Raw genomic sequence first — 24,802 nt, 5'->3', positions numbered from 1 at the left:
CTGCAAAGAAAGAAAAAACGGAAACACAGGCGGGCGGATCACGAGGTCAGGAGGTCGAGACCATCCTGGCTAACACGGTGAAACCCTGTCTCTACTAGAAATACAAAAAATTAGCCGGGCGTGGTGGTGGGTGCCTGTAGTCCCAGCTACTAGGGAGGTTGAGGCAGGAGAATGGCGTGAACCCGGGAGGCAGAGGTTACAATGAGCCGGGATCCTGCCACTGCACTCCAGCCTGGGTGACAGAGCGAGACTCCGAAGGAAATTCTTCATTCATGACAACGTGGTTGGAACCAGAGGACAATGTGCTAAATGAAATAAACTAGGCACAGAAAGAGAAATACTATATGATATCACTTGTATATGGAATGTTAAAATGTCGATGTTATGGAACTAGAGTACAAAGGTGGTTATCAGAAGCTGGAGGTGGGTGAGAGGGAGGGATAGGAAAAGAGAAGATGTTGAGCCAAGAGTACAAAGTTTCAGTTATGCTGGAGAGTCTTAGTGATCTATGGCACTGCAAGGCGACTACAGTTAATAGTAATGTATTGTATCTTCCAAACTGCTAAAGGACTCGATTTGTAATTCTCCTTAAAAAATTAAGTTGGTGAGGTGTTGGCTATCTTAATTAGCCGAAGTGTTTCTGCCATGTGATTATCAATCCAAACATCACATCATACCCTGCAAATATACACAAAAATCATTTTTCAATTAAAAATAAACAAATTTGAAAAAAAATTAAATGAGGAATTCAAATGTAGAGGTTCTCCAAGGGCCTACTGAGCACCAAAGGATGTGTATCAAATATGGTAATATTATAGAAATACATAGTAATATCTTAAGAATGGGTAAGATAGAGTCTCTTTTTGTTTTTAAGAGAAAGGGGTCTCACTATGTTGTCAGGCTGGTATTGAACTCCTGGTCTCCGATGATCCTCCCACCTCAGCCTCTCAAATAGCTAGAACTACAGGCAAGTGCCACTATACTGGCTTAAGATGCATTCTTTGACACAGCAATTTTATTTCTATAAGTTTATCCATATGGGTAAGAGGACATATATACAAGATAATCACTGTAACTTTACTTATTACTGCAAAAGTTTAAGAATAACCAAATTGTAATAATTTTATCATATTTTATCAATAGAAAAATATAAGCGATGGCATATACAAACCCTGGGATAGTATAAGGCTCTTAAAAATTATAACAGCATTCCATGTGTTTAGATATACAAAGTGCCCATGATACACGTGATAAAAGCAAAGTACAGAATACTATGAATAACTGTTAATAGTGATGGATTCCTGGGTCAGAATTGAAGGCCTGGGGATAGAAATGAGAACTCGTTACTTCTTCTACCTTTTGAATGTTGTTCCTTGTGTATGATTTAAAATTTTCTAAAACTAAAAAATAAAAATAAAATAAAAGATCTCAGAAAGGGGTTGTAGGCACCTAAATTACTTTGATATTCCTCAAAGTGGAGAGAAGTACCTGCTACACATTGTATATGATGCATTCAGATCACACCAACTTCTTGAACTAAATCTGAATTTTGATTTTAATCTGATAAACTTGGCCTACTAGTCTACTGAACTCATTTCCCCCATAGCTGATAAGGTCATTGTCCTGTCCACACTGGCCCCGGTAGGAGACTACTCACCTCAAGATCTCAAAAGCCTCCTACATGAGGCTAATAATATCCCTGAATCCTGCAATGGATTAACTCTCGACTCCACTGGGACCCAGATCTGACCCCAGAGAGTCATCCAGAGAGTACCAGGGACCATCTTCGGAAAACAAGAGGCATTTGATCCCCACATTTATTGAATGAAAGCACTGTTGTTTTTCTTCTCTGAATATATAAAAGTAAATACTCAAGCAGATGGGAAACAGGACAGGATAGTAATGCCCTTATCATCATTAACAGTTTGGATCAAGAAGAGGCACTAAGCATACAGACTCACTCTGTGATGAAAGCCGGGAGAAAGAGGAGCATCAAAGGGATCTTGAGGGCAAAGGCAGCCCTTCCCCTCCCAATCACATGCCCACCTCGTCTCACTGCAGCTTCTGTCTCAGGCCTTCTCCCTGCAGAGCTATAAATCCAGGCTCACTCCTCACTCTCCACTCATCCACAGCTGCTCTCCCTCCTCCAGGTGACCCCAGCCATGAGGACCCTCACCATCCTTGCTGCCATTCTCCTCTTCACCCTGCAGGCCCAGGCTGAGTCACTCCAGGAAAGAGCTGATGAGGTTGCAACCCAGGAGCAGCCTGGGGAAGATGACCAGGACCTTGCTGTTTCCTTTGAAGAAAATGGACTCTCTACTCTTAGAGCTTTAGGTAGGAGACATCAATCTTGCAGATCTGCAAAATCTAGAACAAAACGATTGGAGACAGGCTGTGGCGTCAAGTGTGGAAAAGTCTACCTCCCTTGAGTGACTTTACTTAATCTTCCTGGACCTTTATTTTCTCATTTCTAAATTAATCAGTGAGAACCGAACACATCTAAAAGATTTTCTTTCTTCTAAGACTTTTTGTTTCAAGATATTTCTGTGAAATTTGTTACTTTTAGGATAGAAAGAGCTATACTGACCAGGTATTTGTAAGTCTGAATGGGTAGACTTAGTTATAGAGAGAATATTTTACTTTGTCCATTGGTAAAGCTTTTAGAACCTAGAGAGGAATCTATGGGTGTGTTTCAATGTAGGCTAAAGGGCTTGATTAAATCTTTCTATAATATGTACTTAGATCCAAACATCATATTGTGTCTCATACATATACACAATTATTATTTGTCAATTAAAATAAGTACATAAGTAAAATGTTAAAAAAAAAAAAAAGAGAGAGAGAGAGAGAGGGAATGAAGAATTTGAATTTGGAAGGTCTTCAAAGACTCCTTGAGCACCAAAGTACTTGAGTCCATGACATGAGCATGCACAATGCAGCATCTCAGAAACGGATGCAGGTGCATTAGGGAGCCTTGTTAGGACATGCAGATCATACATGGAGGTCAAGAGTAGGGGTATGGATTAAGCAGAATGAAGAGTAGGTAACCCTGAGGTTGAGAGGTATATTGTTTTACCAGGGAGAAGGTAATAAACATGTTCTGGATAGACTCAGATGGGAGAAAAAACTGTGATCTTGCATAACTAACACATAGCTAGTACGATTTCTTGTCATTTACGACAAAGACATGAATTTTCTCTCTCCTAACATGACTGATACAGTGTCTCTTGTTTAGACTATCTCAGTTAGTCTGGCTCTGCATATCCTTTTCCCCACCTCCCTCCCTGTGCCTGACCCTCTCTTCTTTCCACAGGTTCTCAGGCGAGACGCACCTGCTATTGCCGAACCGGCCGTTGTTATACCCCTGAGTTCCACTCCGGGAAGTGCGTATTCAATGGCCGCACCCACAAACTCTGCTGTCGCTGAGCTTCCTAGATAGAAACCAAAACAGTGCAAGATTCAATCAAAGGTCCTGAAAAAAGAAAAACATTTCACTCTGTGTACCTTGTATCTTTCTAAGATTTTCTCTCCAAAATAAAGTTCAAGCATTAAACTTAGTGTGTTTGACTTTTTAAATTTTCTTTTCTTTTTCCTTTTTTTTTCCCCCCTTTTGCTTTTTTATATGGTGCTTTGTATGGTTCCTTTGTATAGAGAATTCTGATCTACATTAAGTTAACTGATCTTTGCATTCCAGTGATGCACAATTTGAGCGTCATAGAGCAATAACAAGATAGCGAAAATGAATATAATTGGGTTTGTTGTTGTTGTTGTTGTTGTTGTTTGAGACAGTGTCTCACTTAGCCACCCAAGCTGGAGTACAGTGTTGCAATCTCTGCTCACTGCAGCCTTAATCTCCTGTGCTCGAATGATCCTCCCACCTCAGCCTCTTGAGTAGCTGGGACTACAGGCATGTGCCACCACACCCTGCTAATGTTTTGTACTTTTTGGAGAGACAGGGTTTCACCATGTTGCCCAGATTGGTCTTGAACTCCTGAGCTTAAGTGATCTGCCCTCCTCAGCCTCCCAAAGTGCTAGGATTTCATGCCTGAGCCACCATGCCTGACAGGATATAAGTGTTAATTGGAATAGTTTGAAACTTAAAAGTTCAGTGCATTCCTAATGATACTCAAACAATAGAAGTTTACAATGAGAGGCAAAAAGTGGTTGTTGGCTCAAAGGAAAGATAGATCTGATGGGCTATGTTCACTTGTCCTTTAATTTTAAAAAGTGGGAAAGCATTGCTATACATAATTTTTGAAATTTTAAGCAGATGTGTTACATACATATGCTATACGTTAAGCTTTATTTCACTCTGTTTTGGTGATATATAACTGTGTCAACAAGATAGAATAAAATAAAATTTAAGAAGGAAAAAGATAAAACTGTGCCCAAAACAGGAAAGACTGACAAGCATCAGTGATTCAATTAATAACCAGATAGAAGAAGAGCTCAGACTGGTGACCATAGAGGATGAGGCCCAATAACCAATGAGACAAATGGTCCCTTACTGGTCCCCAAAAGGTTAATTAGACCAATGTTTAATAAAGGAGTTGATCTCAGCTCTCCATCCCTTCAAGCATAAAATTATATTAATTATAATAAAGTATACTCATTTTAATAAAATGCTAATGAGAAAACATATGTTAATACGTTTTTAATTATGCCAATGAACCAAGTCAATATATCATAATGATAAGACAATTGATCATACACTTACAGCTTGCAAAAACTTAAGAACAACGTGTTGGTGAGAAAGGCAAGTTTCTAGAATTAAAATTTATATAAAAGACAGGGACTGAACAGTGCCATGACATGACAAAAAATAACCAAACAAACATTTTTATTACAACAACAACAAAAAGTCTCAGCCTGATAATAAAGAACAAGTAGCCTGAGTTTACTTCATCTCAGACACATACAAAGCACTGTTTCCTGATCAAGGGTCAGCTATTTGACCCTAGACTTGCAACCTCGTTTAGTAATCTGGGGTCTCGGAAGATCAAGAAAATCATAGGAAGGAGTAAAATCAAAACAAATAAAAGATATCAAATCCATGATATGGGCCCTTCTATATCACTTTTGGTATAATGAACGAATAAGTTTGGGATCATCGTGCAGAAGTATGTTTCTCTATTCTTTAAGGTGTTAGATGTGTTTAAAAACAACCAGGCATACTAAATGTATGACATCAATGTAGATGAAGGGAATTTAAATAATCACCTTTGTGTCAGTATTTAATACTCAAGACCTGGTTTAAATTTAGTGTAAATAGTGATGAGATTTTTCTCTGTGCACAAAAGTCCTTCCAATACTAAAGAACCTACCAAGCTAGTGCAGGCTGGTGTTGACTTTCCTCATCTGATGGTCCTTAGTGAGAACTCTCCACTATACTGGGAGATAGGTGGTCGGGGCTGGTTCTCTGCCTCAGCAAACCTTCTGAGCAGGACTCTCTTCCACTCTTGCTGTCACACCTGGTCCTGGAACTGGAGGGTCAGCAAGAGAGCACGGTAGAGGAGGGAGAGCCTTCTCATGCACCACCCAAGAGGCGAGGCTTTCTGGCAGCAGGAATCAGAATGGGTAGTGAAGAGACCTCAGATGCTGAATACAAGTACATCTTTTGGGAAGATAAGGTCACTCTACAAAGTCTGTGAACTTAGGTCAGTTTGGTGTGTAGGTGAAAGGGAAGGATTTTCCAGGTCTCACCTGGTTGCCTAAAAGTCACCGTGATGCTCCTCTATTTAACTACTTTACTCACAGCCAAAACTGACTGGTTGTTTGGTCTCTGCCCTTTCTTTTTGATGTGTTCTGCTTTTTGTTTTTTGGGTGTTTTGTTTTGTTTTGTTTTGTTTGAGATGGAGTCTTCCTCTGTCGCCCAGGCTGGAGTGCAGTGGCACGATTATGGCTCACCGCAACGTCCACCTCCCAGGTTCCAGTGATTCTTCTGCCTCACCCTCCCGAGTAGCTAGGATTACAGGCAAGTGCCACTGTGCCCAGCTAATTTTTTTTTTTTTTTTTTTGGAGGCGGAGTCTCGCTCTATCGCCCTGGTTGGAGTGCAGAGGCCGGATCTCAGCTCACTGCAAGCTCCGCCTCCGGGTTCATGCCATTCTCCTGCCTCAGCCTCCCAAGTAGCTGGGACTACAGGCACCCGCCACCTTGCCCGGCTAGTTTTTTGTATTTTTTTTTAGTAGAGACGGGGTTTCACCATGTTAGCCAGGCTGGTCTGGAAATCCTAACCTTGAATGAGCCCAGCACAGATTCCAGGGAGGACACAGGCATTCTGACAGACAAATGATCCCACCCTTCCCCTTGTTTAGATGGTGAAGGAAACACACAGAACTTCAGATTGTGAAGGCCAGGAGCCTCCCTTGGTTTCTAGTAACCGCCACTGCTTCAAAGTCCTGAGGTGTCTGAACTAACGTTCCATATTGTTCCAAATTGTGGGCTGAGTCAGGTGGACTCTATCCAGAGGGCATCTGCATTTCACCCAGAAGGACACCTGACCCATTTCCCAGACCTGGGGTGTCTGCTATAATTTCACCTTGTCACTGACATCTTTCCTGATTTCTCAATTTTAAATTGCAGCAACTTTCCTGAGCAATCTCCATCCTACTTGTTCTCTTTCTTTTTAACTGTAGAATTGTAACGGTCTCATATTCTGTACACTTCACTTACTCTCTGTAACATTTCCCTCCCTACTCTAGAAGGGAAGTTGTATGTTTTGCTCATTACTGGCGCACAGTGTTCAGATGACTGCCTAGCACATAGTAAGAGATCAATAAATTAATTACGATAAAATTAATTATATTCAATATCACATAACGATATAAAATTAGATTATTATTACTAAACTGCATAGGAAAAAATGAAAACTACAGCAGCAATGCAGTCCATATATCAAGTTTCTGTGATAGCATGGGAAAAAAACCCATTTAAATCATTGAAGGCTGAAATATAGAAAAATATCCTTGGGAAAATGTGGCTTCATGAAGCAATAGGAGTTTAGAAGAAAGAAAGAGACTATTTTGGTTTCAAACACAAGGAAAGACTTCATGGTGAAATACAGAGGTATTTAAAACGTGGGTAGATTAAAAGAAGGGGTAGAGTACAATGTTCGGTGGAGAGAATAATATCAGGGCAAGAAATATGCAGGGTCAGGTCGACCTCCACTGAATTTAGAGGAATGGATGTTGCCAGAGAGAAGGATGGAGTCAAATTGAGGCTGATGTGCTGAGAAGCATCCATCAATCCAAGGGAAATGGTCAAATGAGTATGGAGCCTCCCTGCTCCCCTATTGGATAAAGGCACACTGGGAGCACCACACGTGGCTTCTGCTACTGTAGTCTAGCCTGGGCAATGACTGCTGCAAACTCTAGGGACAGAGAAAGCAGTGAGAGGTGTGAGGGTCTCCAAACAACCAGGGCCACTTGCTTGGCCTCAAGTAACACCCAGAACTGTTCACTGGGATGCACAAACACCCTACGTTCACTGATGACATACAAGAGACTTTCTACCTTGAACCACTCGTGTGGTGCAACAATCAATAACGAATAAGTCAGATGCCTCATCCCTATAAATGCAATTACCCAAGAGGGCAGCAGCCCTGTCTCTGTGGGAGGATGGGAGCCTTACTCCAACAAGCACAAATGAGCAAACACTGATGGCCCAATCACACCAGCCAACTTCCCTCCTAACTACCTCCAGAACCATCCTGCTAGCTTCCCCCAAGGCTTAAATTCTCCTGCCTTTGGCTTGAGGTAAGTTGAGTCCAAGGGCTCTTCCTATTACAGCGTTTTGACTCCTATTGCAACAGTCTTCAATAAATGTTTCCTTGACATTTCTTGAAAGTCTTGCTGAAATTTTTCTTTTACAAGAAAAGTGTAGAGTTGTTTTTTCTGTATCTGTTTGTTCTGAACTCTACTTACAAACAAAACCAGAAGGTAAGAGATGAGAAAAGTACCCGTTTCCTTTTCTGAAGTTCTATATTTCTTCCTTTGCCACGAAAAGCCAAATAACTCATAAAAATAAAAACTAAGGGAAAGAGTTCATTCTAATATTTCCTGGCAGATCACCCTTCCAACCTCTCAGTGCTTTGTCCTCCTGGATGACAGTGAGAGTGATCCCCCTTCCTTTTTGCCCCAGCCCTCCACCCATGGCCACCCACTAACTCCTGCCCCCACCTGGAATTTCTCCAGCTCTGAACATCAACTATGAAGGTCCCCATCCCTGACTCACCAGCTGTCCTTCCAGCCTCTCTCATAGACGTCCCTCCTTCCCTGCTGATCAACATCAACAAGGCTCTTCTCCCGCGGGGCTGTGCATGGGAATCACCAGGGAGCCTGAGGCCCAAGCTGCCCCCGGGACACCTGTCATCTGCTCTCATCTCCTGTCCTTGTACACTGCACCATCTTTGTCTCTCAGGTTCTCTGAGTTTGGTATTTTTGATGTTTTTCAGACATCTTAGTGCGGTCTTGAATTCAAACGTCAAACCATGACAAGCTGAGTTAACATTTTGACTCCTATATCTTGGAATTGACGGGGAATTCTGACTTCAGGAAATCCTTGATTTAAGGACTCAAAGCATGAGTCACATTGTTGTCTTCCCTTTTATTTTTCTTGCTCTTACTTTGGGCTCTCTCCGCAGTGACAGCTATGTGAATCATGGTCATCTCTCTGTGACCTTCGTAGCTGATCTCCTGGAGAAAATCCCCACTTCCTTCCCATTGTTCCAGCCAACGCCCAAGTCCCATGGTCGACTCTGAATCTGTGACCGAGTGCGGAGGTTGGCACCACACCTGGGTCCCATACTGCCCCTGCTCCCCAAGGAAGAATTTAAACTAAGAACAGTTGACAGGGGATCGGTGAGTCACTGGAAAAGTAAGGGAGGACAGAGTGGGTCTGTGTCCAACAAAGAAATGGCTCCAGGCTGGGCGTGGTGGCTCATGCCTGTAATCTCAGCACTTTGGGAGGCTGAAGTGGGCGGATCACTTGAGGTCAGGAGTTTGAGACCAGCCTGGCCAACATAGTGCAACCCCATCTCTACTAAAAATACAAAATTTAGCCAAGCATGGTGGTATGTGCCTGTAATCCCAGCTACTCGGGAGGCTGAGGCAAGAGAACCGCTTGAACCTGGGAGGCAGAGGTTGTAGTGAACCGAGATGGCACCATTGCACTCCAGCCTGGGGGACAGAGCGGGATTCCCTCTCAACAACAACCATAATGAAAAAAAAAAAAAAGAAGAAGAAGAATTTGCTGGAATCACCTGGGGAAGGATGGAGACAATGCCTGGGTGTGACCTCAGCACAGACTGAGAGCCTGCTGGGGCTCTGGGCTGCCGAGTCCTGACCGCAGTCTATGGAGGAGGCAAGGATGGGAGCATGGCCATGAGGCAGACAGAGCAGGGTCCCACCAGATGGTTCCCAGCCCTGCAGCCAAGAATGGGAGGGAAGGAGAGCACAAGACGGGGTTGGAGCAGAGAAGGCCACCCCTCCAGCAACAGCAGCCATCAGTGACTCTGAGCCAGCTGGAGGGTCTCTGTTCTCCTTGAGCTCCTCAAATCTCTCTGGGTGCTGCATGGAAAGCCACCGCCTGGGCCAGGCCACACATCTGCAGCAGGGCTGCTGTACCTGCTCTCCCTCTTCCTGGACAGTGCCCAGCTTTCTGCAGGACACACTCATGGCCCCTCCAGCACTGTTGTAAAGATTCTGGGCATCAATTGGTCCTCAGTGGGCTGACAAAGTCCCCTTGCAGTTAAAAACCAAATCCTCACCACTAGTGTGCCAGCCACTTTGCGGCAGGCCTTCCATGTACTGGGACATTGTGTCTTTGGAGACAGCTATACCCCACTTGTCCATTCTGCTGAGACCCATCAATATCATCACTCAGAAGCCCTTCGCATGCATTGGGGCCACAGCAGGATACAGTCTGTAGCTGACCTAGCAGGTGATCTCTCCAGGCCATGCCTGGGTCCCAGGTTCTGAGTTTCATGGGGAGGCCCTCACTACTGCCCATCACAACTCTCAGAGCCTCAGGACAAAGCACACTAGTCCTGGCTATGGCCTTCCGCACGTGTAGTCTTTCAGGGAAGGTAACTCCTTATGCCCTGGGTGAAGCAGGTGTTCTCTTTTCATGGCATTTCCTCGCTTTCTCCTTTAGAAACACACGTATCATTGATTCAGATGGAGGCTCCCACCTCAGGGCATCACAACACTGGGGTAGGTTAAGGGAGTCTCATTTAGTTCATCATCCCCAAGCCACCAGCCTCCTCAAGCAGCACGGAGGCCTCCTAAAGTCATGGTTATTAATGTCTCGGGATGTGCTACAGACACCCAAGGCACCAAGGTCCTTCCAAGGGCCATCACTTTTTTAATTCTCAACCCGATGGCCACCATCGCTTCATCACAGTTGGGCTAGACCCACTGTGGTGCCCACCTTGGTGATCACAGAAGAGTTAACTTCTTTTTCCCTTAGAGATAACATCATTTACATGTTCTCCAATAATGAGACCTCCCCACACCATCACAGGACATCCACCATCTCAACATCAAACATTTACTGAACAATGGATTGTGGATGGATAGTAAACTATGATCTTCTGAGGACTGACGCCCCAGGCCCACTGGCACCCAGCAGGGCCACGAGGCTTTTGCTAGACCACACCTCTCCATTTGACAAGCAACTTCTGGCACAAGCTCCCGTTTTTACCGGTTTTAAAGGTTAGCTAATATTTCCCACTTACTCCTCCTGGCAGGAAGTAGGGATTATTGCTCCAGAACCCACCGAGGGTGCAGTCAGAGGCAGTAAATGAGGAGAAGAAGCCTTCAAACTAGAGACAACAACTACATCAGGCAAAGACCATATGGAAGTGCCATCACCAAACGTGGCCATGGGGGAGAAAGGCTCCAAGGAAACTTGCGTGCGAGCTGACCCATGGAAGCACTGGGAAGAAAGCCCTGAGTGACAAGATGTCAGTGTTCTCCATGATTGGCCTTGCTTGGTATCTTGTGTACACATGGCTTGTGGGGTAGCTGTTACACCCAGGCCTTGCAGCCTAGAGAGCTGCTGGGAACAGGACAGCCCTAGTCAGAATTTGTACTCCAGGCTGGAAAACTGGGGAATTCCCTGTAAGTCCTGTTAGAGGGGCTGCACCCCAAATGCAACCTGACCTGTGTCCAAGGTGGGCAACTCAATTCTTAGATATTGAATGGGTCCCATGGCACCAATGCTTAAACACCAGCAGCCCTCGCAACCTCAGATCACCCTGTTTTAAGGATGAGGAGGTGGTTCTCTGGATGCACAGGCATCAATCCAAATGGGCTAACGACGCCGCAGCACAAACCCAGACTGCAGCCTGAAGGGTTGGAGCCTTGCATTCACAGAAAGCATCCAGACATCATCATGGACTCAGCGATACACCTGTTCTCCAATGTATTCGAGTTACAGATGGAAACCCCCTATGCCTCCCAGGAAGCACCACTCGTTTTTGCTAAATGCTTCTCTGAAGACCCACAAGGGCTGAGAAGCTGTACAACACCAGCAGTAAAGTGAATGCCCAGACCCCCACTTCCCTTCTTGGGTGGTCATCTGGAAAGGCCACTCCAACCCTGAAGGCTAACGCTTCAGACCAGTTCTTGGCCCAGATGATCCTAGACAATTGTTTAACCTTGAACTGTTCATTGGCCAAGCAAGGACTGTCCCCTCTGGGGAACCACATGCTGCATGTACATCCATAACTCAGGAGAACCCACAAAAGTCTGTTCCACATGGCAACAGAAGCCCAGGTGGCACTCAGTCTCACCGGGGTGTTCTCCAACATCCTAGCTCAGCCAAACGGCTTTGATTTGTTTTTATGGTTAGACCCCAGGTCCTCAGGACACTGCTTCAGAAACAGATTCCAAATCCTCTTCTGTGTGTGGGTGGCATTCCTATGCTAGTCTCTTTGCAGGGAGTATACTGCGATACGCAGTCAGGCTGTCCCGGAGGCTTTATATACTCCCTTGGTGCAGGTAGTTCACCTCAGCCACAGCCAATGCAGCATAGGGACAATTGTGTTAGGAGCCATGGAGAATCCAGAGTTGGTTGCTGCCCAGGCCTGGTCAGGGCTGGCCAAGGTAGACAAGGGGTTTCTCTGGGAGTTCTACTTTAACCTCACCTTCCCACCAAATTTCTCAACCGTCCTTGACACCACAATTGTTGAATGAACCCAACAGAAAATAACCCTAGAAATTAGGACACCTCATCCCAAAAGACCTTTAAATAGGGGAAGTTCACTTGTGCACGGCTGCTCCTTGCTACAGAAGACCTGGGACAGAGGACTGCTGTCTGCCCTCTCTGGTCGCCCTGCCTAGCTAGAAGAGCTGTAAGTAACACAAAACTTAAACTTTTACACTGAGTTTTCATCATTGAAGCTATGCCTCCAATCTGACCTCTGACTGGGGGGCCACCCCAGAGGGACCCAGCGGGTGAATCCCCTGCTGTGAACATCTGTCTGAATCTCTGGTGGCTGCTGGGGGCATTGGTTACCAGCTAAGTTAACAGAGAAACTCAAGCAGTTTCCTTCTAAACACACGTGTCCTACTTCATATGTCCAGTAAAGATGATCGTAGCTCTTTAGAACATTCTTTAGAGAAAAGCCTATTTAGGTCCTTGGTCTGTTTTTCCATCAGGTTGTTTGATTTTTGCTATTGAGTTGTTTGACTTCCTTATGTATTCGGATATTTGCCCCTTCTACCATGTAGGTTTTGCAAATATTTTCTCTCATTTTCTGGATTATCTTTTCACGCAGTTGATTGTTCCTTTGCTATGCAGATGCTTTAGCGTTCAATACAGCCGCACTTGTCTATTTTCCCTTTTATTGCCTGTGCCTTTGTTGCCATAGCCAAGAAATCATTACCTACATCAATGTCAAAAGCTTTATCCTTATATGCACTTCTAGTAGTTTATGGTTTCGGGTGTTGCATTTAGGTCTTTTTAATTCTAGGAATTAGAGTCCTGCCATTGGCTTCCCAAGGAGAGACTTTGCTAGGGACTGTGCAGAGTAGTGCGGCGATGAAAGCCTTGAAAGATTAGTTAATGTATACAGTTCATCCCACAGGCACGAGCAGACAATTAGACAACAAATAACAACTACTTAAAGCTGTCTTAGCCTAAGCTGCTTTCAGAAACAGTCTGTCAAAATTTCTCCAGGCTCTACAATGCCTTTGAATATCAAATTTTTAACCCCAAAGTCCATGTAATTCATTCAAGCAATCACCCAATATTATTCAAATTTCATGTAATTCACTCAGGCAATCACCCAATATTATTGAAATTTTAATCTTCTCTCTAATTCATTCTCCATGTAATCTTTTCCAAATCTCTAGTGCTAAATGCTGTCAATTTTGGAATGATTCCTCCATTTATATCTTCAGTTGCAACCACCTAGCTGAACTCCAGACTCCAGAACTTGTGTCCTGACATGTCCACTAGAATCTCCTACAGGTATCTCATCCCTAGTGTCCAAAACCAAACTCTTCATTGTACATCTCCCCAGCTTGCAGGTACCACGTGCACATACAGGTGTTGTCATTTCAGAAAATGGCACTAGTGTCTCTGCAGTTGTTCAGGGCAAAAAATAAAAATATTCTTCACATATCCCCATATTCCATATTCTTACATCAGCAACTGCTATTGCCACTGTACCTTCAACATAAATTTTGAATGAGGCCACGTCTTATCCCCTGCACTGCTGGCACCCTGGTGCAATATACACTGACTTCTAGCCCAGGCCTCCACAGCCCCCTTGTAATGGGGCTCCTGCTGACACTTTGGTCCACTGTAGTCTATTTTCCACTGAAAGTATCAAGGTCTTATCATGGTTTGCAGGTATGAGCCCTGGCTCTTGACCACCTCTGTCCTCAACTTCCCCCATTGTCCACACCAGCCACCAGGCTTTTTTCAGAGGAGGTTGTTAGGGGTTGAATTGTGTTACCCCAAAGCTCATATGTTGAAGACTTAACCCCTAGTATCTCAGAATGTGGCACTGTATCTGGAGAGTCTCTGAAGAAGTCATTAAGTTAAAATGAGGTAATGAGAGTGGGCATTAAACCCAATACGACTGGAATTCTTACAAGAAGAGGTTAGGACACAGTCACACAGAGGACAGACCATGTGAGGATGCAGGGAGAAGACGGCTGTCTACGAGCCAAGGAGAGAGGCTGCAGAGAACACCAGCATGCTAACACCTTCAGAGTTCCAGTCTACAGCACTGTGAGAACACAAATTCTTGTTGTTTTAGCCACTCAGTCTGTGGAAATTTGTTATGATATTCTGAGCTGACTAATCCAGATGCCAACATACATGGTTTCCAGGGCTCATCAGCTCAGAGCACTGGCAGAATCTTGGACAAGAGAAAATTCTTTGGCAGCGATTGCAAAGTCTCAAATGAGACAGTAAGAATGAATAGTGAGAGATGAACATCATTCAAGTCTGTCCTCCAGATACAGCTCAGAGCTAGTGCACAAAGTACAATGGTTACCACAAGAAAAACTCTTCCAAACTGTGTCAGTGTCTAGAGCCCCAGAGGGCAGTGAAAGTTTACCAAAGTGGTAAATTTTTCTTCTGCAAAAACCCTGGCTTCCTCAGCCTGTCACCGTCTCTGAGTAAGTGGGCACCCACCTTCTCCCCTACCCCATCCAGGGCCCCTGCCTCCCAGGAAGGAGGGTAGCCTGCTGATGCATGGTCCAGGTGGTGCGCCTCTCCTACGTCTTTACCTGAAACGTCAGAGGCCGGCTTTCATTTTCACATCTGCATTGATAGACCCTCCCGTATGAGCAGTTTCCCCAAGAATGTCCACTTTCCTCACAGCGAGAGCAGGATGGCAGCTCTGCTTTACAGCGTTCATCAGCGCTGCCCCTGAGCACCGCTTTTCGAGAGCTGGTCAAAACCCCTGTCTAGCGAGGCTGTTTCCCAGCCATTTTCAAGATGCAACAACCAGGCACTAGGTCCTGACAGGCACTAATCTCCATGGTTCTCCAGGAATGAACAAATAAGGGAATAACCACACGTGTCCCATGTATCCACAAAAGTAGTGCCTCTTTCTTAAAGAGGATGGGGAGCTCATTGCCCTTTCTTAAAGAAGCACTACTTTTGTGGATACATGTGGATACATAGGATGTCCCCACAGCTCTGCTCTTGCAATTGGTGTTCAGCAGCCACTGAACAAGTGAGGAAGGTTCATCCAATAGTGCAAAACTGGGCTGTAGGTGCCCACCAGGAGGAGCCAGAGGTCCTCATGTTCACGAAGGCCCCTATCTCTCTGTCTCCCATCTGCTTGCCTGTTACCAGCAATAAATATGGTCATGTCTGAGCATCATTTGTCCCCTGGAATATCCTGGAATACAAAACCTCTAGTATACAACCAGATTCTGTTGCTATCTTATTTTCTACCAGGCCAATTCCCTTGCACCCTACTTTCTTAACACAGTTAAGATAATTCCTATGTTAAATAATTAACTCATCCATCGGGGAGTACATGCCTTCTAAGAGTGAATGTCCATATTATGAGTGGAAATCCTGTTTTTGGCCTGGCCCTGAGTGCCCTGGACAAGTAGACCTTTCTACCCTGAGGTCCAGCTCCTCAGGGTAGAAAGTGCAGCATCGACATCTCTATGAAAATGACCAGGACAATAGAAACAAAAGGTAAGAGAAAAAGTAAAGAAAAAAATAAGAGAAAGAAAAGGGGAGACTACATGGTCCAAATACATTCAGTTTACTGTGAAAACGCATTTTTGGAGATAGAGAGAAGATAAAGCACAAGGTAAAGAGACTAACCTGTTCGTTTCCAGGTTTTCAAATGGAATCTTGCCCTGATCTGGGTCTCAATTAACAAAGCACAAGGACAGCTGAGCCTGTAGCAGGTGTCGCTGAGGATACAGGTCCCAGAGTGATGCCCAGTGACAACAGGTGGGTCTGCAACTGCAGGTGCCCTCACCTGGTGACCTTGAGGAAGATGGAGCAGCATATTGGGCACAGTACTGGGTTTCGGGGTATAGGAAATCAGATCAGAGCAGCCCAGAGGAGGACTGTGTCTGCTCACGGAAAACATACCTCGCAGATTCTATTAGAGCAGAATAAAGAGATCATTACTGGCCACCTGTCGGCCATTTAAGATCTGGTTCTTCCTTTCATGCTCTCTGTCATTTCTATCACACAGTCCCCTCTCCCTGACACAGGCACTCAGACTCAGAGACATGCACATGCACACGTACAACACATACATCCCCAGTTTCCACCTCCCAACACACTCCCCTCACCACACGTGCATACATACATATAAACATAGAAGCATACGCACAGGTGCACACACACCCTGAAGTGCAGACTCCAAACTCTAATACATCTGGTTTAGCCTCTGAGGCTGAAGCTGCTCAGACTGACATGCACAGGCCGTAAAACCAAATTTTTGCACCCAAGACCTCTTGGAGAGAGTCTATGGCCCCCAATTGGGAGTCGAAAGACAGAGGCCATGATAGGTGAAGTCATTCACTAATGATCCCACAGTTAGTTGATGACACTACTGAGACCACAGCTCCCAACAGACAGCACATTGACCTGCTGTCTTACCCCAAGCCTATAATCCAGTGTTCATTCCTGCAAAGAGGACACCTACATCTGGGTCCTCTGTCCCAGGTTGCTCCAAGGCTAGGACCTGGTGCACTTTCTCCAAGAGGCTCCAGAGAAGGGCAAGGGTCCTCAGGGCTGTGAGCTTCCTATAGGTCAATGTCTCTCAAGGGACCGAAGGAATTTGAGGACCAAGGGGAGTAAAAAGACCCTAGCTCTGTGCTATCTGGAGGAAGCAGCATCCCAGGGCAATGAGCTACCCCAAACCCGTGTGGCTGTGGGATAGCGGCATCCTTTGGGTTGATAGTTCAGACCTTTGACGGTTCTCCAATCCAGCGGCTGCACTGATACACCTGCTCTTCATGTTCATGAAGGCCCCTATCACTCTTCCTGTCTCCCATCTGCTTGACTGTTACCAGTAATAAACACACTTCTAAGTATTATTTGTTCCTTTGAATATCCTGGAATACAAAACCCAATTATAAAACAAGATTCTGTTGTTACCTTAAGTATTTTCTTTCAGGCCAATTTCCTTGCCCTCTACTTTTTAGCACAGTTAAATTAATTTTTATGTTAAATAATTAAATCATCGATCAGGGAGTACATACCTTCTAAGAGTGAAAGTCCATATTATGGATGGAAATCCTGTTTTTGTCCCAGCCCTGAGTATAAGAGAGGCAAGATTAGACCCAGAATAAAGGACAAGAAAAACAGTATTAAAAAAAATACTAAAATTGGTATGAAATCAGAAATGACAGTGAATAACCAAAGTAATCTTGAGCAAAATAACAAAGATAGAAGCATCATGCTCTCTGATTTTAAAATGTATCATGAAGTTATTGTAAGCAAACAGCATACTCTGGCGTAAAAGCAGACACAATAACCAAAGGAAAGGAGGAGAAAGCCCAAAACTAAACCCAAGTATTTATGATTATTTGATCTTCAACAAAGATGCCAAGAACACACCATGGGGCAAGGACAGTCTCTTCAATAAAAGGTGTAAGGAAAACTAGATATCCACAAGCAGAAGAATGAAATTGGACACTTATTCCACACTATACCCAAAAATCAACTCAAAATGGATTAAAGACTTGCATAAAAGACCCGAAATTGTAAATCTAGAAGAAAACATGGGGGAATATCCTTATGACATTTCTCTGGGCAATTATTTCTACAACAGGACTCCAAAAGCAAAGACAACAAAAACAAAAATAGACAAAGGAGGTTACATCAACTAGAAAACTTCTGTACAGAATGGAAACAAAGGGAAGAGATGACCCATGGACTAGGAGAAAGTATCTGTAAACCATACATCTGATGAGGGGCTAATATCCCAAATATATAAGGAAGTCAATAAGAAGAAGACAAACATCTCAATTTAAAAATGGGCAATAAACCTGGTCCACAGATATATGGAAAACATACTCAACAACACTAATTATCAGGAAAATGTAAATTAAAATCACAAAGAGGTAATCATCTGTTAGAATGGCTTTTAACAAATAGACAAATAATATGTGTTGGTGAGGATATTAAAAAAAAAAAGGACGCTTGTACACCATTGGTGGAAATGTAAATTAGTACAGCCATTTTGGAAAATAGTACGGAGGTCCCTCAAAGCACTAAACATAGAACTACCATATGACCCAGCAATCCCACTTCTGGGTATATCTCCAAAAAATTGAAATCACTATATCAGCCGGGCTCGGTGGCTCACGCCTGTAATCCCGGCACTTTGGGAGGCCAAGGCAAGTGGATCGCAAGGTCAGGAGATCAGACCAAGTACATACTCAAGCATATGGGAAACACAATAGGAGAGTAGTGTCCTTATCATCATTAACAGCTTGGATCAAGAAGAGGCATTAAGCACACAGACTCACTCTGTGATGAAAGGCAGGAGAAAGAGGAGCATCCAAGGGATCTTGAGGATGAAGGCAGCCCTTCCCCTCCCAATCACATGCCCACCTCCTCTCACTGCAACTTCTGTCTCAGGCCTTCTCCCAGCAGAGCTATAAATCCAGGCTCACTCCTCACTCTCCACACGTCCACTCCTGCTCTCCCTCCTCCAGGTGACCCCAGCCATGAGGACCCTCACCATCCTTGCTGCCATTCTCCTGTTCGCCCTGCTGGCTCAGGCTAAGTCACTCCAGGAAACAGCTGATGAGGCTGCAACCCAGGAGCAGCCTGGGGAAGACGACCAGGACCTTGCTGTCTCCTTTGAAGAAAATGGACTCTCTACTCTTAGAGCCTCAGGTAGGAGACATCAATCTTGCAGATCTGCAAAATCTAGAACACAAGGATTGGAGACAGGCTGTGGCGTCAAGTGTGGAAAAGTCTACCTCACTTGAGTGACTTTACTTAATCGTCCTGGACCTTGATTTTCTCATCTCTAAATTAATCAGTGAGAACCAAACACATCTAAAAGATTTTCTTTCTTCTAAGACTTTTAGTTTCAAGATATTTCTGTGAAATTTGCTACTGTTAAGATAGAAAGAGCTACACTGACTTGTTATTTGTAGGTCTAAATGGGTAGACTTAGTTATAGAGAGAATATTTTACTTTGTCCATTGGTAAAGCTTTTAGAACCTAGAGAGGAACCTATGGGTGTGTTTCCATGTAGGCTAATAGGCTTAATTAAATCTTTCTACAATACATACTTAGATCCAAACATCATATTGTGTCTCATACATATACACAATTATTATTTGGCAATTAAAATAAGTACATAAGTAAAATGTTAAAATAAAAAAAAAAAGAAAAAAAGGGAGGGAGAGAGAGAATGAAGAATTTGAATTTGGAGGGTCTTCAAAGACTCCTTGAGCACCAAAGTATTTGAGTCCATGACATGAGCATGCACAATGCAGCATCTCAGAAACGGATCCAGGTGCATTAGGGAGCCTTGTTAGGACATGCAGATCATACATGGAGGTCAAGATTAGGGGCATGGATTAAGCAGAATGAAGAGTAGGTAACCCCGGGGTTGAGAGGTATATTGTTTTAAAAGGGAGCAGGTAATAAACATGTCCTGGTTGGACTCAGATGGGGAAAGAGCTATGATCTTGCATGACTAACACAGAGCTAGTACAATTTCTTGTCATTTATGACAAAGACATGAATTTTCTCTCTCCTAACATGACTGATACAGTGTCTCTTGTTTAGACTATCTCAGTTAGTCTGGCTCTGCCTGTCCTTTTCCCCACCTCCCTCGCTGTGCCTGACCCTCTCTTCTTTCCACAGGTTCTCAGGCAAGACGCACCTGCCGTTGCCGTTTCGGCCGTTGTTTCAGGCGTGAGTCCTACTCTGGGAGTTGCAACATCAATGGCCGCATCTCCAGTCTCTGCTGTCGCTGAGCTTCCTAGATAGAAACCAAAGCAGTGCAAGATTCAATCCAAGGTCCTGAAAAAGGAAAAACACTTCACTCTGTGTACCTTGTGTCTTTCTAAATTTTTCTCTCCAAAATAAAGTTCAAGCATTAAACTTAGTGTGTTTGACCTTTTAAATTTTCTTTTCTTTTTCCTTTTTTCCCTTTTGCCTTTTTATATGGTGGATTGTACGGTTCCTTTGTATAGAGAATTCTGATCCACATTAAGTTAACTGGTCTTTGCATTCCAATAATGCACTATTCGAGCATCATAGAGCAATAACAAAATAGCAAAAATGAATACAATTGGGTTTGTTGCTGTTGTTGTTGTTTGAGACAGTGTCTCACTTGGCCACCCGAGCTGGAATACAATGGTGCAATCTCTGCTCACTGCAGCCTTAACCTCCTGTGCTCGAATGATCCTCCCACCTCAGCCTCTTGAGTAGCTGGGACTACAGGCATGTGCCACCACACCCTGCTAATGTTTTGTACTTTTTGGAGAGACAGGGTTTCACCATGTTGCCCAGATTGGTCTTGAACTCCTGAGCTTAAGTGATCTGCCCTCCTCAGCCTCCCATAGTGCTAGGATTTCATGCTGAGCCACCATGCCTGACAGGATATAACTGTTAATTGGAATAGTTTGAAACTTAAAAGTTTAATGCATTCCTAATGATTCTCAAACCATAGAACTTTACAATGAGAGGCAAAAAGTGGTTGTTGGCTCAAAGGAAAGATAGATCTGATGGGCTAGGTTCACTTGTCCTTTAATTTTAAAAAGTGGGAAAGCATTGCTATACATAATTTTTGAAATTTTAAGCAGATGTGTTAAATACATATGCTATACATTAAGCTTTATTTCACTCTATTTTCGTAAGTGATATATAACTGTATGAACAAGATAGAATAAAATAAAGTTTAACAAGGAAAAAGTTAAAACTGTGCCAAAAGCAGGAGAGACTGACGAGCATCAGTGATTCAATTAATAACCAGATAGAAGAAGAGCTCAGAAGCTGGTGACCATAGAGGATGAGGCCCAATAACCAATGAGACAAATGGTCCTTTACTGGTCCCCAAAAGCTTAATTAGACCAATGTTTAATGAAGGAGTAGGTCTCAATTCTCCATCCCTTTAAGCATATGAATTCTACTCATTATAATAAAGCTATACTCATTTTAATAAAATGCTAGTGAGAAAATATATGTTAATATGTTTTTAATTATGCCAATGAACCAAGTCAATAATCATAATGATAAGACAATTGACGATACACTTATGGCTGTGCATTAACTTAAGAACAACGTATTGGTGAGAAAGGCAAGTTTCTAGAATTAAAATTTATATAAAAGACAGGGACTGAACAGTGCCATGACATGACAAAAAAAACCCAAACAAACATTTTTATTACAACAACAACAAAATGTATCAGCCTGATAATAAATAACAAGGAGTCTGACTTTGATTCATCTTAGACACATACAAAGCACTGTTTCCTGATCAAGGGTCAGCTATTTGACCCTAGACTTGCAACCTCATTTAGTAATCTGCGGTCTCGGAAGATCAAGAAAATCATAGGAAGGAGTAACATCAAAACAAATGAGAAAAGATATCAAATCCATGATATGGGCCCTTCTATATCACTTTTGGTATAATGAATGAATAAGCTTGGGATCATCATTCAGGAATATGTTTATCTATTCTTGAAGGTGTTAGATGTGTCTAAAATCAACCGGGCATACTAAATGTATGACATCAATGTAGATTAAGGGAATTTAAATAACCACCGTTGTATCAATATTTAATACTCAAGAACTGGTTTAAACTTAGTGTAAGTAGTGATGAGAATTTTCTCTGTGCACAAAAGCCCTTTCAATATTAAAGAACCTACCAAGCTAGTGAAGGCTGGTGCTGCCTTTCTTCATCTTACGGTCCTTAGTGAGAGCTCTCCACTTTACTCGGAGATAGGGGGTCGGGGCTGGTTCTCTGCCCCAGCAACCCTTCTGAGCAGGACTCAGCCTGGAGGACAGAGCGGGATTCCCTCTCAAAAACAACCGCAAGGAAAAAAAACAATTTGCTGGATACCGCTATTCAGTGGTGTACCTATGCAGTTCCCTCGGGGTAAGTTTATAAGGAGCAGGAGCGCCCCCTACTGTCCTTAACGTGCTACTGTAGCGCTGCAGGCCCATCTTTCTGTAAGGCCAGGTTCTCCTTGCCTGGGAATACAGTGTGGGCACTGCTAGGTCGCCCTCTGATGACTGAGGACATCTCAAGGTGGAAACATACTGAAGCTACTGAGGAGAAAAAGGAGAAACAGCCCTTGGCACAAACAGATTGCACTTCAGTGAAAATGCTCTGGCTTCGATGTGGGGTGGGGGGAACGAGAGAAGGGCGCTGAGCAGAGAGAAGGTCCTCATGACCACCGGTCATCACAGAGGACGGTCGTTACTTCTCACGAGGCTGCAGGATCCTGATGGCTAATGAGGGGGAATCATACCCATCCTGTGTTTGCATTTGTTCACTGAAAGCTGGACCCAGAAGTAATGGGTTTTGTGGAATAGGGCTTGGACGTTTGTACATATGTGAGTATGGAGGCTGGGAAGAGAGGGGAGAGAGCAAAACAAACCATTTGAAGTTCCCTTATTGTCTCCAAAGAACTTTGATGTTCTTCTTGTTCCAGGTCTGCCATCTATTTGCTTGATGCCTCTGATGACTTCATGAGTCGTGATGCAGATCCTGATAAGATTCCCTGGGCCGGGCGCGGTGGCTCAAGCCTGTAATCCCAGCACTTTGGGAGGCCGAGACGGGCGGATCACAAGATCAGGAGATCGAGACCATCCTGGCTAACACGGTGAAACCCCGTCTCTACTAAAAAATACAAAAACCTAGCCGGGCGAGGTGGCGGGCGTCTGTAGTCCCAGCTACTCGGGAGGCTGAGGCAGGAGAATGGCGGGAACCCGGGAGGCGGAGCTTGCAGTGAGCTGAGATCCGGCCACTGCACTCCAGTCTGGGCGACAAAGCGAGACTCTGTCTCAACAAAAAAAAAATAAATAAATAAAAAAAGATTCCCTGCTTCCCGTCTGTCTGTATGTTTACCAACCACCATGTGAACTAACCTCTGATATCTCCTATTCCTTCTGGAGTAAGCTGGGGCCACTTTTTATTTCCCAAAGGCAGATCAGACAATTCCAGAATTCCCCTTTAAGTCAAGACCAGGAAATCAAGACCACTTATCCTTAGAAGAATCTTGTCCTCTTAGATAGACCAGGGTAGCTGAGTAATAGCTCCCCGGTAGGATTGCCAGATGATAGGGGAATTGCTGTCTTCCCCTTGAGCAAGTGGGAAAAGTGGAGTGGACAGCTTTAATTCACAATGAACAAGCACAATTTGGGGTGAAGGGCTGGGCACGGTGGCTCATACCTGTAATCCCAGCACTTGGGGATGCCGAGTCAGGTGGATCAGTTGAGGTCAGGAATATGAGACAAGCCTGGCCAACACGGTAAACCCTGCCTCTACTGAACATACAAAAATTAGCTGAGTGTGGTGGCATGCACCTGTAATCCCAGCTACTTGGGAGGCTAAGGCAGGAGAATCGCTTGAACCCAGGAGGTAGAGGTTGTAGTGAGCTGAGATTGTGCTACTGCACTCCAGCGTGGGTGACAGAGCAAGACTCTGTCTGAAAAAAAATTGGGGTGAAGAAGGCAGGTTTAATTGGAAACCTGGTTCTTGGTTAAAAGGCCACCTCACACTGGATAAATGATTGCCAATTTCAAGTAAATATAAAACAAATGCAATTACACACACAATGCACATCTCTGGAAATGGCTGAAAAGTTTCAGAATTCTTTCACTCCGCACCAACCTCAGCCAAGGGATTTAACAGAAACCGTTTATGTCCATTGCTTTTCGAAGGATCTGGGAGAAAGAGTCTCTGTCCTGAGCAATGATGGTCTATGAGCAGTAAACCTTCCCTAGGTCCACAGCGGTCTCAGTAAAACACTATTGCTAGGACCCACTCCACAGAGTGTCTGATTCAGCAGGTCTGGGGTGGGATCCAGGAGTTGCTATTGCTACCATGTTCCCAGGTGACGCAGGTGCTTCTGGTTCAGAGCTCTGGCTTTGAGAACACCTGCTGTGGTGTGGGAAATGACATTGCTCTCCCATGGCTCCCAACATCACATCTCAGGGATCCTTGACCTGTTGGTTTCAGAAACCTTCCTCATACTCTGTTTTATTCACCCACTCCACAGCCATAACATCCATCTTCTTATCACTTGGAGATACTCTCATCTTAAAAATGCAGATTCCAGCATCCTACCCTGCCTGGTCCCCACCCCGCAATCTTTCTGACTCAGCCACTCCCACGTTGTCACTCAATGTCGTCAACACCTCCATTCTCTAGGAACACCACTATTTCCCAATCAGTTGTCCAAACTCTTAATTCTTTCATATCCAGCCCTGGTCTATGTTCCGTCACTTAATCACTATTGAATGAGGATCCTACTCTCTCATCTTTTCCCTCTACTCTCTCATCTCCCTGGGCAAATGCCAAATACTAAGCCCACATCAATATTATATTGTTCTCACTTTCACCTTGATGCTGAGAGAAAGTCCCAACCTCGGAAATCCAGTTAAAGCACAACTAAGTTCTCTGCCCTGCCTAGAAATCTTCTAAAAATCCTTACTTTTTCAATCTCAAAGAGAACAAAATTATGTCACAGCATCTATTCTAGAAAAGCTCTTTTAAAAAAAACTTTTCACTCTTACAAAATGTGAAATGGGAGAGGCATTTTATAATTGATGATTATGTTGAACTGCAACAACATACACAATAAAAATAAGTGATAGGCC

The 24,802-nt window shown here is 43.9% G+C and overlaps 3 protein-coding genes across 4 annotated transcripts in view; 2 read left to right on the top strand and 1 right to left on the bottom strand.

Moving 5' to 3' along the window:
• The window catches only part of LOC141407551 (neutrophil defensin 1-like), a 53,879-nt gene extending 34,996 nt beyond the window's left edge, over positions 1-18,883 (bottom strand). For both annotated transcript variants that reach the window (XR_012417013.1, XM_074000219.1), the window contains exons 1-2: positions 18,563-18,883; positions 17,206-17,259 (exon numbers count right to left, since the gene is read on the bottom strand). The gene's annotated coding sequence lies outside the window, so the exon portion shown is untranslated. The remainder of the gene's footprint in view (positions 1-17,205; positions 17,260-18,562) is intronic.
• Positions 2,133-3,626, top strand: LOC102126703 (neutrophil defensin 6-like). Its single transcript, XM_005562565.4, has 2 exons — positions 2,133-2,334; positions 3,314-3,626. Exons 1-2 carry the CDS (start codon positions 2,163-2,165, stop codon positions 3,424-3,426), a joined length of 285 nt encoding a protein of 94 aa, XP_005562622.3. The 5' UTR covers positions 2,133-2,162; the 3' UTR covers positions 3,427-3,626.
• On the top strand, positions 12,281-20,076 carry LOC102125546 (neutrophil defensin 6). The gene is made up of 3 exons (XM_045397829.3): positions 12,281-12,356; positions 18,667-18,850; positions 19,835-20,076. Exons 2-3 carry the CDS (start codon positions 18,679-18,681, stop codon positions 19,945-19,947), a joined length of 285 nt encoding a protein of 94 aa, XP_045253764.2. The 5' UTR covers positions 12,281-12,356; positions 18,667-18,678; the 3' UTR covers positions 19,948-20,076.
• Positions 20,077-24,802: the final 4,726 nt, after the last annotated feature.

Source organism: Macaca fascicularis, chromosome 8 (genome assembly GCF_037993035.2).
Source record: "Macaca fascicularis isolate 582-1 chromosome 8, T2T-MFA8v1.1".
NCBI classification, from domain to species: Eukaryota; Metazoa; Chordata; class Mammalia; order Primates; family Cercopithecidae; genus Macaca; species Macaca fascicularis.
Note: the sequence above shows the minus strand (reverse complement) of the source record. Positions and strands in the feature narration are given on the sequence as shown.

Bases quoted from the DNA above. Each gene is read 5' to 3' on its own strand.
- LOC102125546 (XM_045397829.3), top strand. From the start codon at position 18,679: ATGAGGACCCTCACCATCCTTGCTGCCATTCTCCTGTTCGCCCTGCTG. The intron at 18,851-19,834 runs GTAGGAGACATC...TTCTTTCCACAG, and splicing joins CTCTACTCTTAGAGCCTCAG to GTTCTCAGGCAAGACGCACC.
- LOC102126703 (XM_005562565.4), top strand. From the start codon at position 2,163: ATGAGGACCCTCACCATCCTTGCTGCCATTCTCCTCTTCACCCTGCAG. The intron at 2,335-3,313 runs GTAGGAGACATC...TTCTTTCCACAG, and splicing joins CTCTACTCTTAGAGCTTTAG to GTTCTCAGGCGAGACGCACC.